This window comes from Octopus bimaculoides, chromosome 7, assembly GCF_046866305.1.
Source record: "Octopus bimaculoides isolate indiv1 chromosome 7, ASM4686630v1, whole genome shotgun sequence".
Lineage (NCBI taxonomy): Eukaryota > Metazoa > Mollusca > Cephalopoda > Octopoda > Octopodidae > Octopus > Octopus bimaculoides.
In genome coordinates this window covers 31,160,601-31,175,720 of record NC_142934.1, presented here as the reverse complement: position 1 = coordinate 31,175,720, position 15,120 = coordinate 31,160,601, and the positions used below count along the sequence as shown (strand labels likewise).

General features: G+C 39.2%; 1 protein-coding gene across 1 annotated transcript in view; it reads right to left on the bottom strand.

Moving 5' to 3' along the window:
• The window catches only part of LOC106873179 (tetraspanin-4), a 55,989-nt gene that overhangs the window by 24,014 nt on the left and 16,855 nt on the right, over positions 1-15,120 (bottom strand). The window contains exon 2 of the mRNA XM_089355104.1: positions 9,129-9,224. Within this exon, the coding sequence (XP_089211230.1) occupies positions 9,129-9,191 (63 nt within the window). The 5' untranslated portion in view covers positions 9,192-9,224. The remainder of the gene's footprint in view (positions 1-9,128; positions 9,225-15,120) is intronic.

Sequence of the window (15,120 nt, the reverse complement as noted above, 5' to 3'; positions counted from 1 at the left end):
TTTTTTGACACACTAATGATTATGCTAGTGCACTGCCTTCAAGGTCAATATAATAATGGTAATAATAATGATGATGATGATGGTAGTGGTGGTGGTGGTAGTGGTGGTGATGATGATGATGATGATGATGATGATGATGATGATGATGATGATGAGGATGATGGTGATGATGATGGTGATGGTAATGAGGATGAGGATGATGATGATGATGATGATGATGGTGATGATGATGATGATGATGATGATGATGATGATGATGATGATGATGATGATGATGAAATTCAAAAATTCAACAAAGTGAACATCGCTTCCTCCTACTATTTCCTTAAACACTTATAATCATCTCAAGTACAAGACAGAAGTTGAGACTAAACATTCAATAATACCTTTTAATAATAAATAGAAATAACAATAATGATGGTAATGGTGATGGTGGTAATAATGATAATGATAATTTAACCAAAACTCATGTTGGATCAGAGGAAATATTAACCATGACAAATAGTAGTAAAAAAAAATGAAAATAATAATATCAGTGATGATGATGATGATGATGATGATGATGATGATGATGATAATAATAATAATAATGATATAGTAACCTGCTACCCACATAAATCCTACCAGGAATAAGACTGAACCCAGCCGAAGACACAGAAACACTAATATAACCCAGCAGGACAATGGTAAGGTGACTCTCAAAACCTAGAATATCTGCAATTTCCTGTGAGTGTTTTGAATCTCCCTCAAAATGAGTTGGGAAACTTATTACATAGCTACAGCTTTCGAATACACAAACGATCAGCTTTAAAAAAAAAAAAAAACTTTAATATCTACAACTTCTGTGAATACCTATCCTTCCCTTTCTCCCCAAGTATTCGAAAATGTAAACATCCTTTTTATTCTAAGAACACTACAATTTTCTCTGTGTGGACATACAAAAGACTATATCTAGTAAATCTTAAAACTTTAATATCTACAACTTCCTGTGAAAATGTTACCCCCCTTTTCTTTTCTTTTCTCTCTCCCTGAGTATTTGAAAATGAAAACATCCTTTTCATTGCAAAAACACTACTGTATTCTCCAACTGGACAATGAAAGGAAGTGGCTGGACTCTCCCCATGTCCTGATTAATGACACATCTAGTGATGGTGTCACAATAAAAACACTGGTAACTGCACAACCTGTTAATCGCTACCTCATATGAGTGACAATGAAAAAACAAAATATTGTGAATAACAGTGGTAATGAAACTGAAGCCATTGATGGTGACAGCGTTATACCCAGTAGGCTCAGAGATTCCGGTCTGACTCCAGCCTTTCGATATCCAGAAAGGGACCACCACACATGGCGTAGATGGAGCAAGCAAATGAATGCTGTGGTCATGAAGTATTACTACTTGAGTAACCCTGTAGATGAAAATGGTGCTCAAATTAGGGGTTACCGACAGTATATGTATGATCATTGGAGAGAAAAGGGATTGTTTTAACTCATGGAATAGAGATTATGTGATCAAGCTAGAGCAATAAGAAAAAATTGTTGGTTCACAGACGTAGAGCTCGAAGCTGTCAAAAGATGAGTGTTGGAAAATAGCAGCAGAGATAACAATGAAAATACAGTTCTTACTAATAAAAGTAATCTTATAGCACAAGAAAGGAGCAGTGGAAGCCTACATGATGAGAAACATATAGATGATCTGAAAGAAGATAATAAAACTAATGGTGATATGACATGAACAAAAGGCAGTCTACGACAGAATAAAGGTAAGACTACAGGAGAATGATAGCAACATTATTTGCAACCTTAAAAAGGTTGATCGGTGGAAATTGAACCAAGAAATGAAAAATGTCAGTGAAATCGTGAAATACATCAGAACAAACACCATCACAGAAACAAATAATTTCATCAAGGCAGCAAGTATTGTTGTAGCAGAAAACGTAGGTGTTGATGTCAAGAAAAAGAAATATAATGGGAGTGACAAAAGAAAAGATCCATGGTGGAAAAGAAGAATACAGGCAGGGTTTGATATGCTCTCAAAGGACATTTTTGTGTTAGACCGAAAAGAGGAATGGGAGCTTAAAAGCGAACGAAAATGCAGGGCACTGAAAAGAAAGTATAATATTGAAAGAAAGGGCCTGAAAGTGGTAATGGAGGAACTGAAACAGCATCTCATTGCAAAGAAAGCAAAGATGGTAAGATACGACCAAAGAATGAAGGGTTACCTGCAGAATAGGTTATTCAGAGTAGATCAGAAGAGATTTTATAAAGAAATAAATGGAAAGTGTACAGATGAAAAGTTGATACCAGATAACATTGAAAGTGAAAGATTTTGGAGTGACATCTGGAGCAAAAACAAGGAGCACAAGAAGGATACTGAATGGTTGCAAGAACTGAAACAAACAGTAGTCTGTCTAAAACAGGCAGAACTAGTCATTTCAGTTAGGGAAGTGAAGGAAATCAGCAAAAAAAAATGAGCTACTGGATGGCCCCGGGACCAGATAGATCAAAAGATTTGGTGAATGTCATGCACCTTGTTAAATGCTGACCAAGTAACACCAGAGTGGTTGACACTGGGTAGGATAGTGCTGTGCTTGAAAAACATTGCAAAAGGCAATACAGTAGACAATTACAGGCCAATATCCTGTTTGCCACTTATGTGGAGATTATTGACTGGAATACTTGCAGAGTCACTGTACGAGCATCTGGAAAAAAATGGAGTCCTGCCACATGAGCAGAAGGGTTCCAAGTGTAAGTGCAGCGGTACCAAGGATCAACTCCTGATAGACAAAACTGTACTTAGAGAATGCAAGAGAAGGAAAAGTAACTTAGCCATGTCATGGATTGACTAGCATAAGGCATACGATGTGATCCCACATTCTTGGATTATTGAATGTATGAACCTATTTGGTATTGCATCGAATGTTGAGCGATTGCTTGGAAAAGGTTTGGCGAATTGGAGGACGGACAGCATACGGAAGAAGTTTAGGGACAGTAGAAATCAGGAAGGGCATCTTCCAAGGGGACTGCCTGTCCCCACAGATCTTTGTACTGTGCTTGATACCACTAACACTGATTCTGAGGAAATCAAAAGCTGGGTATATATTCAAAAGACGACAACGAAAGTCAGCCATTTGTTATTCATGGATGACCTCAAGTCAGTTCCCTCGTTGATATGGTGTATACTTTCAGTGCTGATATCAGAATGGAGTTTGGACTGAGAAAGTGTGGTGTGTTAGTCTTGAAGTGAAGCAAAATCAAATGTATGGACGGGTTAAAGATACCGTTTGGGGAGGTTATGGAGCAGATAGAAGTGATGGGTTATAAATACTTGGGGATACTGGAAATGGATAAATTGATGGAGAAAAAAATTACAGAAAAATTTTAGGTGGAGAACTTGCGCAGACTGAGATTGATCCTTAAGTCAAAATTAAATGGACGGAATAAGATTGAAGCTATCAACATCTGGGTGGTTTCACTCCTTAGATATAGAGCAAGGGTAATTGCATGAACAGTAGACGAACTAAACAGCTTAGACAAAAAGACAAGGAAGTTGCTGACTAGATATGGGATACTCCACCCAAAAAGTGATACAGACAGACTGTATGTACCAAGAAAAAGAGGGGGAAGAGGACTGATTGGATACGAACACAGCATTAGAGCAGAAGAAAACAACATAGCATGGTATGTAAAAAATGCCACAGAAACGCTATTATTAGAAGTTAGAGGGTCAGGCTTGTGTAGGATGAAAGATTGCAAAGATAAAGCACTGTACAAGCACTTGAGAATGAATGAAACTGAAATTAGGTGGTTAAAGAAAAGAATGCATGGACAATTTCATAGGAATGTTGAAGACAAACAGAAAAAAGATGGCTATGGATGACCAAAAGTGATTTAAATCAGAAACAGAGGCTCCAATCTGTACTGTTCAAGAGCAAGCACTAAGAACGAATTACATCAAATACAGAATGGACAACACATCAGAAAGTGATAAGTGCAGAATTTGTGGACAAAATTGTGAAACCATATGGCATATTACCAGTAAATGTACACCACTAGCCTAGAAAGAATATAAGAGATGTCATGACGATATAGCAAGGCTTGTCCATTGGACACTTTGCAACAAGTATGGATTTGACAGAGCAAAAAAGTGGTACGAAAGTAAACCCAAAGGCATTATCAAAAATGATAATGTGAAGATCCTATGGGATTTTATGATTCAGTGCAACCATGAGATAGAGTATAGGAAGCCAGACATAGTATTAATTGAGAAAGAAAGTAAACTATGTTGGATCATACATATAGCATGTCCAGCTGACAACAATGTATGTGATAAGGAAGAAAGAAAAGTTGATAGATATGATAAGTTAGCTTGGGAGTTTAAACAGTCGTGATTGATGAAAAAGGTGGTAGTAGTACCAATAATTATCAGAGCCCTAGGAACAGAGAGTAAAAATCTTGAGAATTACATGGAACAAATAGGGGCTACAATAAGGGTGGAGCACTTGCAGAAAACAGCACTGCTTGGAACTGCTCGAATACTCTGAATGGTGCTTGAAGAATGAGTGTTACCTTAGTTCACTGGTAGTGAACAGCTGGCATCGTAGTACTTGTGCAAAGATAATAATAATAATAATAATAATAATAATAATAATAATAATAATAATAATAATAATAACACTATGTACAAATCCAAATATATGGTACCCTAGGCATAACACCTACATGAACTTCTAACTTGTTGTCTCTTGAGGTCTCTGGGTGAGACTTGGATCCAACTTGTACAAATGCAAAACAAAAGTCAAACATAAAATAATAATAATAATAATAATAATAATAATAATAATAATAATAATAGTGTGTCAAAAAAATGCTTAGCAGCATTTCTTCTGGCTCTTAGCCGAGGTAACAATCAAAAGAGGTATCTTCCAAGGAGACTCTTGTTCACCTATATTATTTGTTATAACATTGATCCCACTTTCTGTAGTCTTATGCAAAATCAATGTGCACTATGAACTGAGATAGAATGGACCTTGTCTCAACCACCTTCTCTTCATGGATGATTTAAAACTGTTTGCAAAAACAAAGCCTGAAATGGAGAGGCTGGTTGAGACTATGCAAATGTGCTGCAAGGATATAAGGATGGAATTCATTATTTTGAAGTGTGCAGTGCTTACTTTGAAGAGGGGAAAAAGAGTAAATTGTAGGGGCATAGAATTGCCAAATGAAGAGAGGATGGAAGACCCAGGTGATGATGAGTACAAGTACCTTGGGATCCTGGAGATGGACAATATCTTGCATAAAGAAATGAAAGACAAGGTCATCACTGCATATTTCAAGTAACTTAAACTTCTCTTGAAATCAAAACTCAACTCAAGGAACCTTGTGACTGACATTAACATATGGGAAGTTGCTCCAGTTTGCTATAGTGCACTCATTCTGAAATGGACACGAGCTGAGATTAACCAACTCAATCACACTACCCGAAAGACAATGTCAATGCATGATGCTTTCTACCCTAAGGCAAATGTATACAAGCTCTAGATGAAGAGGTGTAAAGGTGGATATGGACTGATTAGTGTATGGGAGTGCATCAACAGTGAAAGAAGAAACATGGCAGAATATTTGGTAAATAGAAGACAAGACCTGCTACAGTATATTACTAATGCAGAAGGATTTACCAAAAATGGACTTGAGTGCTAATGAATTCCAATCATGAATAGCCAATGGAAGAGAAGAAACTCTACACTGCATGGTCAGTTCCATCATGGTCAGTTACATGGTCAATTCCATCATGAAACTAACAACTTCAAAGACCAGGAAGCATTATGGAGGTGACTAAGCAAGGGTGACATAAAAAAGAAGACTGAAAGCCTAATCATTGCTGCCCAGGATCAGGCATTGAATACCAACTCAGTGAAAAGGGATATATATCATACAAGTGCAACGAACCTCTGCAAAATGTGTGGGAAAAGGGTTGAAAACATAACTCACATTGTTAGCGCTTGTGAAAGTCTTGCACAGAAAGAGTACAAGCACAGACATGACAAGGTAGCCCCAAAACCTCACTGGCTACTATGCCAGAAGTATGGATATGAGGTAACAGGTGCTTGGTATCAACATACATTGGAAATGTAATTGACAAAAAGGGGAAAGCAAAAATCCTCTGGGACGTTGACTTCTAGACAGACAAGGTGCTGGAGCACTGAAGGCTGGATATGATAACCTTTAGGAGGGATAAACAAGAGTGCCTAATAACCGACATAATAATGCCAGGAGATCAACATATTATCATGAAAGAAAGAGAAAAGATTGATAAATATGGAGACCAGAGAATTGAGATCACCAAGATGTGGCAGCTACGAGAGTCAAACATAGAGGTCGTCCCTATTGTCATCGGGGCATTGGGTTCAATTCCACCCAGCCTAAAGAAACATCTGGAAACTTTAGAAATACCCTACAATCTATGTATATTGCAAAAATCGGCATTACTTGGAACTGCATGCCTATTGCGTAAAGTTCTGTCTGTCTGAGGCCCTTGTTGTGATTTGACACAGTACAAACCTTTGGTAGACACAATATCTTCAATCAATAACCCTATGATATTGTATACTGTATGACATCTATAGTACTACTACTACTACTACTACTACTACTACTACTACTACTACTAATAATAATAATAATAATAATAATAATGGTATAAAAGATGGGCTACAGCAAATTGATATAAAAGATGGGCTACAGCAAATATTCTGTTCAATACCACAGATTTGCTTGAGCATATCCCTTGGTGGCAGGTGATATGTGCATCTCCGATCATGAGCAGAGGTAGTGGAGGAGCATCATAGTCATGGGTTGAGAGGAATTCTTTGGAGTTCGAATAATTCACCTCTAGAAACATGGGTGTTTCGTTCAACATCCTTTTGAACAGGATGGGCTACTTGATGTGAAAAATTCTAACTGGGTCCCACCTGCAAGGTCATGTGCTGTTTATCTTGATATGAGATCACCATGTTACACACATATGGTTGTGATGCATGTGCCTGGTGTACTCTTATCAGATGAGTAGTCATGATGGGTATAATGGGCTTCGTATATTTTACCCTAGTGTCACTGTGATGGCATGTACTGTTCTCTCATTCAATAATAATAATAATAATAATAATAATAATAATAATAATAATAATAATGATAATAAATATGAACAAAAACGTAGAAGCTATACGTGGGCCTTCAACATTATGCACTATTGAAAAAATAGTCTTGCTGAGAACAGCCCACTTCATACACAAAACACTATCAATTCAATAATACAACCCAAACAAAACAATCCACAATCACAAAGCATGCTCTATGTAACAAATATCCAATAAAATAAACAATGACCAGAAGGTTAGATACCCAACGCATTTCATACACAACACACAGTACAAACACTGATTCAACAAAAGATGGCACCAGACACCATAACAAAAGAAACTGATGCAATACAATACCAGGAAGAGTTTTGCACATCCTCAACAACAGAAAAGAACACACAATGCTGCACATACCCCAGCAACACAGGGCTGTAGCAGGTGATAGCATAGAAATTTGCCTGAAACTACCAAATATTGAATTATAATAATAATGATGATGATGATGATGATGCTGATAATGATGATGATGCTGCTGCTGCTGCTGCTGCTGCTGATGATGATGATGATAATAGTGCTCATGGGAACTGCCCATATCCTATGTAAAATATTGTCTATGTAATCCCCCAAATATTTTAACCCATAAACAGTGTCAAAATATTTTTAAATGTACATAACAGCAAACACCTTTACTGTCATCTTAACATCAGACTATCATCTCATAATCAAATTACTTAAAAAAAAAAAACTTCTAATTTACTTATGTTTTGACAGACATTTTCTAGAACAGGGGATTTACAGAGGATAGAGTGATAAAAAAAGTACATGTGTTATAGAGAATTAACAAGAAAAAAAATGAAGAAAGCAAGTATATGTGGTAAACATAAAAATAAAATTCAGATAAATGAATAAATAAATAAATGATGATGGTGGTGTAGTCCTCTTGATACAGGAGGGCTTCTAGGGCCAATCAAGGGATCCCACCATCCAAGATCTCCCTGAACACCAAGGCCAAGTGCCCTCCCCTATATTTGTTCTTCAGCTTTCAGGTCTACACTTTGAGGGGTGCCATCCACTTTTGCCATTTTCATCAATTTCACCCACCTTTCAATAAAGTCATTTGAGGACAGTACCTCCCTCTCCACCCTCTCTTTCTTTATTAGGTGCAATTTGTAAAAGTTGATGAGTGGTTTATCAAAGAGGTAAGCCTCTCTCCATATACCTTTTGACCGTGTCCATCACATATCCTCATATGCTATAGCCACTACACAAAAGAAAACTGCCTTCCCGACCTAGTTCAAGGAAATGGAGGGGCAATCATCACTTTGGACTCAACCAATTGATGGATCCGTCCTGCATGTGACAATAGCTATTCAGCATGATCCCACAAGTCAGCAATGCTTAGACACTGAATGAGTGTGCAGAATGGTTTTGTTGTTCTGCACACATCTTGGACATGCCCTTCAGATGTAGCTTTTTTCTGAAACTGGTAGTGCTCTTCAGTAGTACTGCCAGATTAAAGATTTCTGGCAATTATCAGTTGTAGTTTCTGATCAGAAAGTCCTCCAGAACAGACTAGCCAGTTTGTTTTCATTGATGCCAATGGTCTCCTCAACAACGTTGCTAGATTGATATACAAATTGACAGAAAAACAGATAGATAGATATAAACAGACAGATTGATAGACAGACAGACAACAATAAATATGTAGATAGACAGGCCAATAGATAGACAGATAAGTTGATTGGCAAGCAGATAGATAGATAAATAGATAGATAGATAGATAGATAGATAGATAGATAGATACACAGAAAGACAGACAGGTGGATAGATAGATAGACAGACAGATGGATACACAGAAAGACAGACAGGTGGATAGATAAATAAATAATCATATAAATTGATAAGTAGGTAAATAGATAGATAGATAGATAGATAAAGAGACAGGTGGGTAGAGAGATAAAAAGGCAGAAAAGTGTATCTGATACTTACCAGAAAGAGAGTGTTTAAAATAAAGAAAACTAATTTCACGATATTTATGGTCTTCAGCGACATTGTGGTAATACTGAAATATCTTTAGGTATATTCCTGGAATAATAAAGCAAAGGATCTTTTAACATAAATATTGTTAGTGTTTATGAAGAATATATATATATATATATATATATATATATATATATATATATATATATATATATATATATATATATATATACATACACATACATACATACATACATACATACATATATATATATATATATATATATATATATATATATATATATATATATATATACATACGCATACATACATACATACATATATATATATATATATATATATATATATATATATATATATATATATATATATATAATTAATTCCCACTTTTCTTCCCCAGAAAATTACAAAACAAAAAAGAAAAAATTCCAGAATACTGCATATAAAAAAATGTCACAAATAGAAGTTGGCATGAGAGAGTGTTAGGGTTTTGATTGACATTATCTCTGGAATTGAGAAAAGTGATATTCTTTAGAGTTAATAGCAATAGCAATGGTTTCAAGTTTTGGCACTAGGCCAGCAATTTTAGAGAGATGGGACTAGTTGATTACATTGACCCCTGTACTCAACTGGTACTTATTTCATCAACCCCACCAAAAATGAAAGGCAAAATCGGCCTTGATTGAATTTGAACTCAAAACATAAAGTTGGAAGAAATACCACTAAGAATTTTGTATGGCTTCCTGATGATTCTGTCAGCTTACCACCTTAATAAAGATAAATTACTACTACTACTTCTACTACTACTACTACTACTACTACTACTACTACTACTACTACTACTAATAATAATAATAATAATAATCCTTTCTACTATAGGCACAAGGCCTAAAGTTTTGGGGGAAGGGATAAGTCGATTACATTGACCCAGTACTCAAGAGTCACACAGGAGAGCGAGGAAGAAGGGGAGACAATAAAGTGGTGGTAATCCCAAAGCAAAGGTGTGCGTGCATGTGTATGTGAGAGTGTGTATATGCATGTGGATGGGGGCTGGTGACCTTGATATGTGCGTGTGTGCATGTGTAGGTGCTGGGAAGTAGTCAGTGCTAGCGTGTGTGCTGGTGTGGGTGCTGGGAAATGGTCAGTGCTAGTGTATGTGGGGTGGTGTAAGGTGGTGTGGTGGTGTGTGGTTTGGTGCAGTGGTGTGTGGTGTGGTGGTCTGTAGTGTGGTGTGGTGGTGTTTGGTGTGGTGGTGTGTGGTGTGGTGTTGTGTGGTGTGATGTGGTGGTGTTGGGTTGTGGGTGAGGTAAGAGTGGGGGAAACAAGAGCTGGGATGGAATGCATAGGGATGGTGGGGTTGGAATGTGTAGGGGTGGGGTAATGAGGGAAGGGGTGATGATGTAGAGGGTGGGAGGGAAAGGGGTGATGATGTAGAGGGTGGGAGGGAAAGGTGGAAGGGAGAAGGTGGGTAGGAGTGAAGAGAGGAAGTAGGTGCCAAAGCAAGAGAGGAGAGGTGGATGGGAAGAAGTAGGTATGAGAGGAAGAGAAGAGAGAGGAGGAATGTTAGATGGAGAGGGGAGGAGAGTTGAGCCCATGTGGTGCAAAGGAGTGAAGAGAGAAGATTAATCCCTGCTCATGGCGAAGACGGGAGTCCAGATGGCCCCTGTGCAAGGACAATCCAAACACAGACAGGTGTTGTAAAGAGTGACCAGTAGAGTGGAAATGGCGTGAGACCAAGGTGTTGTTGCTGAGTCTGATGTTTCGGAGGTGACCTGCTGTGCATGTGCACTAAGTATTAACATTCTAGCTCACTTTCACTATTTACAGCAGTGTTTGGAAGGAACGTGTGTAGTGTGTGATTGCCACATTGACCATGACAGAAAAAGTGGTTATGGCAATACCTGCTCAGAAGGCTACGCAAAGTTGCAGAAAGTGTATGGAGAGGGGTGTATGAGCCACACATAAGTGTATGAGTGGTTCAGGTGTTTCCAAGATGGCCGAAAATGTTGATTTTGATGAATGTTCTGGGAGACCTGCAACCAGCAGAACTGAGAAAAACATCACAGATGTGCATGCAGCTGTGAGGGGAAATCCTTGAATCACCATCCTTGAGTTATCAGAGGATGTGCAGATTAGTTATGGTTCAAGTTCAGTCCATTATCACTGAAGGTCTGGGTATGAGACGCGTGTCTGCCAAGTTTGTGCCAGAACTGCTTTCAGCTGACCAAAAAGACACTCGCATTTCAGTTGTACAAGATTTCCTTGATTGTGTCGAGAATAACGAAAACTTTTTGAAAACTTTGCATGGGCCTCTCAGCAGGTATCGTCAAGCTTTTAGTAAAATTTGATGTAGATTCTCTGCCCAACTTTCTCTCTTCTGGTCAATATGACGATCACACACTACACCTTCCTTCCAAGCACTGCTGTAAACAGTGGAAGTGAGCTGGAATGTTAAAACTTAGTGCACATGCAAAGCAGAGCTTAAGGTCAGCCTGTACCAAGCAGCTTCACTCTGTGTGCTTTAGCTTTGTTACTATGGCAACAGTCACAGCCCATTTTGCGTTGTTATACATCGTCATCATCATCATAATCATCATTTAGTGCCTGCTTTCTATGCTGGCATGAGTTGACTGGAACTGATAAGCCAGAAAGCTGCACCAAGTTCCAGTCTGATTTGGCATGGTTTCTATGGCTGGATGCCCTTCCTAACGCTAATTACTCCAAGAGTGTAATGGGTGATTTTTACATGCCACCAGCACAGGTGTCAGTTATGTGACACAGGCATTGACCATGGTTATGATTTCACTTGGCTTGACAAGTCTTCTCAAGCACGGCATATTTCCAAAGGTCTCTGTCACTTGTCATCGCCTATGTGAGGCCCAACTTTTGAAGGTCGTGCTTCACTACCTCATCCCATGTCTTCCTGGGTCTACCTTTTCCACAGGTTTCCTCCACAGTTAGACATTGGTACTTCTTTACACATCCTTATCTATCACAGGACCATACCAGCACATGTCAGGCTTCTTTCAGCTTCCGTCTACCAAATCCACTCACAAGGCTTTGGTCATCCCAAGGAGACATTCACCCAAGGTGCTACATAGTGGGACTGAATCCAGAACTGTGTGGTTGGGAAGCAAACTTCTTACCACACATCCACACTTGAGCCTCTCTCTCTCCCTCTCTCTCTCCCTCTCTCTCTCCCTCTCTCTCTCCCTCTCTCTCTCCCCCTCTCTCTCTCTCTGTCCCTCTCTCTCTCTCTCTCTCTCTCTCTCTCTCTCTCTCTCTCTCCTTCTCTCTTCCTATACCAATACGGTTGTACATAGGGTAAATGTGTTTGAAAGTATTGGTTTCTTTGGTAAGTTTGTTCCTAAACAACATTTATTTTAGTGCTGTTGACACCGCCGGATTGACTGGTACTGCTCAGGTGTCAAAACCATAATGATATCCGTGGGGCAGCTGATGGTGGAGGTATGTTGGATTGTTGTCATATTTGTTTTTGTATATGTCGAATAGTATTATAACACATCCTTTTGATATATATGTGTGTGTGTGTGTGTGTGTATATATATATATATATATATATATATATATATATATATATATATATATATACATATATATATATATATATATATATATATATGTATATATATATATATATATATATATATATATATATATATATATATATCTTGTCTGTTTTGTAACAGTATTCACTCAGCAGGGGTTAAGCCAGCTCCTATTGAGTTCATGCAACTCTGTCAGTTGTTGATTATGCAGCTTGTTGAAGCTATTCCTGGTTTCAGTGTCAAACATCAAAGTTTCGAGGTTTGCTTTGACTGTCATACTTCGACTGACATATCTGCTTTGATTGTCATGAGCCATGTCATCAGCTGACCAGCACTCCACTTACTCCAACCTGAGGGAGGATGAGTTCTTCATAGAGGCACTGTAATGTGTAGCCAAACCACCATAGTCTCCTCATCAGAAGAGTTCCCTCAAGAGCTGAGAGACTGCAACAAGTATAAAGTCTGAGATATGCAGTTGAAGAAGTCGACAAATACAAAAGTGATCCAAGACCTCCAGCTTCTGGTGATCAGCAACATGCATTGGCCAGGTCTGACAACCATAGAGGAGAACTGTTTGGACAAGTGCCTGGTAAATATGGCATTTTGTTGCAAGAGGGATTTCCCAACACAATCACAAGTGCTTATGGAGGCAGCAGAAGGCTGACTGTGTGCATTTGATCTGAGTGGAGATCTCATCCTTCTCATACCCAGTAGCAGTAATGGTGGATCTGAGATATTTGAACTCCTCAACCTCTTCCACAACCTCTCCAACAAGATGAATAGTGACCTTGGCAGAGGGAGGTATGGTGGCTGAGTGGACCTTCGTTTTTGAGACATTGATCTTCATTCCAACCCTTGCAGCTGTAAGTTTTAACCTATCAAGAGTGCATTTGATGTCACCATAGGACTTCCCTAGGATGGCAACATCATTGGCAAAGACAAGATCAGTGACTGAGAAATTGCATCCTACCCTGCAACTCTCCTGCAACTCTTCTGGATGGTCTCCTTGTTTAAGTTGGTGAATGCTGCCATAATCCTTGCCTTCAGTGTTACAAGGAGTTTTGTTGGTCTCTCACTCAACTGTGCTCGACACATAATATTCAAGAGGGTTGCAGTCTGGGGAGTGAAGTGGCAAGATATTTGGGGTGATGTGGTTGCAGAAATTGTCTGACAGCCATGACTGGCTTCTTCTGCTTGTGTTGCATGGTGCAGAGTCCTGCTGTCAGACACATGGTCTTCCAGTAGCCACCCTCTTGACTCATGGCAGCACTATCTCCTCCAGGCACTTGATGTAGGCCTCCATGTTGAGTGTGAGCCCATGTGGGAAGATGAATGGAGGCATAACATTGCCATCACTGGTGATTACTCCAAACATCATGATGTTGACTGGATGTTTGATTTTTATCACTCTCAGTACATGTACTCAGATTGCACTGTCCTCAGATTGGCACCAGTTACTCTGAAATGTTCATATTGGAGCTTCCGGTGTGAACACCAAGCAGTACAGCATGTTGTTTCCAAATTTCTGGCAGAGTAAACTGCATCATGGTGCTGTTTTCTCACAGATGGTGCTCAACTGACCCTACTATACTGTGTAGTCGACAAAATCAAAAATATATGATGCGCATACATGAAATAAAAAATATAAAATGGCAACAATTTACTCATCGCACCCTGTATATATCATCATCATCATCATCATCATCATCATCATCATCATCATCATCATCATCATCGTTTAACGTCTGCTTTCCATGCTGGTATGGGTCGGATGATTTGACTGAGGACTGGTGAACCAGATGGCTACACCAGACTCCAAGCTGATTTCGCAGAGTTTCTACAACTGGATGCCCTTCCTAATGCCAACCACTCCGAGAGTGTAGTGGGTACTTTTACGTGCCACCGGCACGAAGGCCAGTCGGGCGGTACTGGCAATGGCCACGCTCAAAATGGTGTAATTTTACATGCCACCTGCACAGGAGCCAGTCCAGCAGTACTGGCAACAATCTCGCTTGAATGTCTTTACATGTGCCACCAGCACAAGTACCAGGAGGGCGACTCTGGGTACAGGTGCCATCACGATTTCGCTTTTGCTTGCCCCAACAGGTCTTCACAAGCCGAGTTTAGTGTCCAATGAAGGAGACGACATTGGCATGGGTGCCAGTCGTCAAATTTAGTTCGATTTCGATTTCACTTGCCTCAACAGGCCTTTGCAAGCGGAGTTTAGTGTCCAATGAAGGAAGGTACGCATAAGTGGGCTGGCTACACCCCTGGCAGAGGCCTTGGATTTAGGTCTCACTTGGCTTGCCGGGTCTTCTCATGTACAGCATATTTCCAAATGTCTCAGTCAGAAGTCATCGCCTCGGTGAGGCCCAATGTTCGAAGGTCATGCCTCACCACCTCATCCCAGG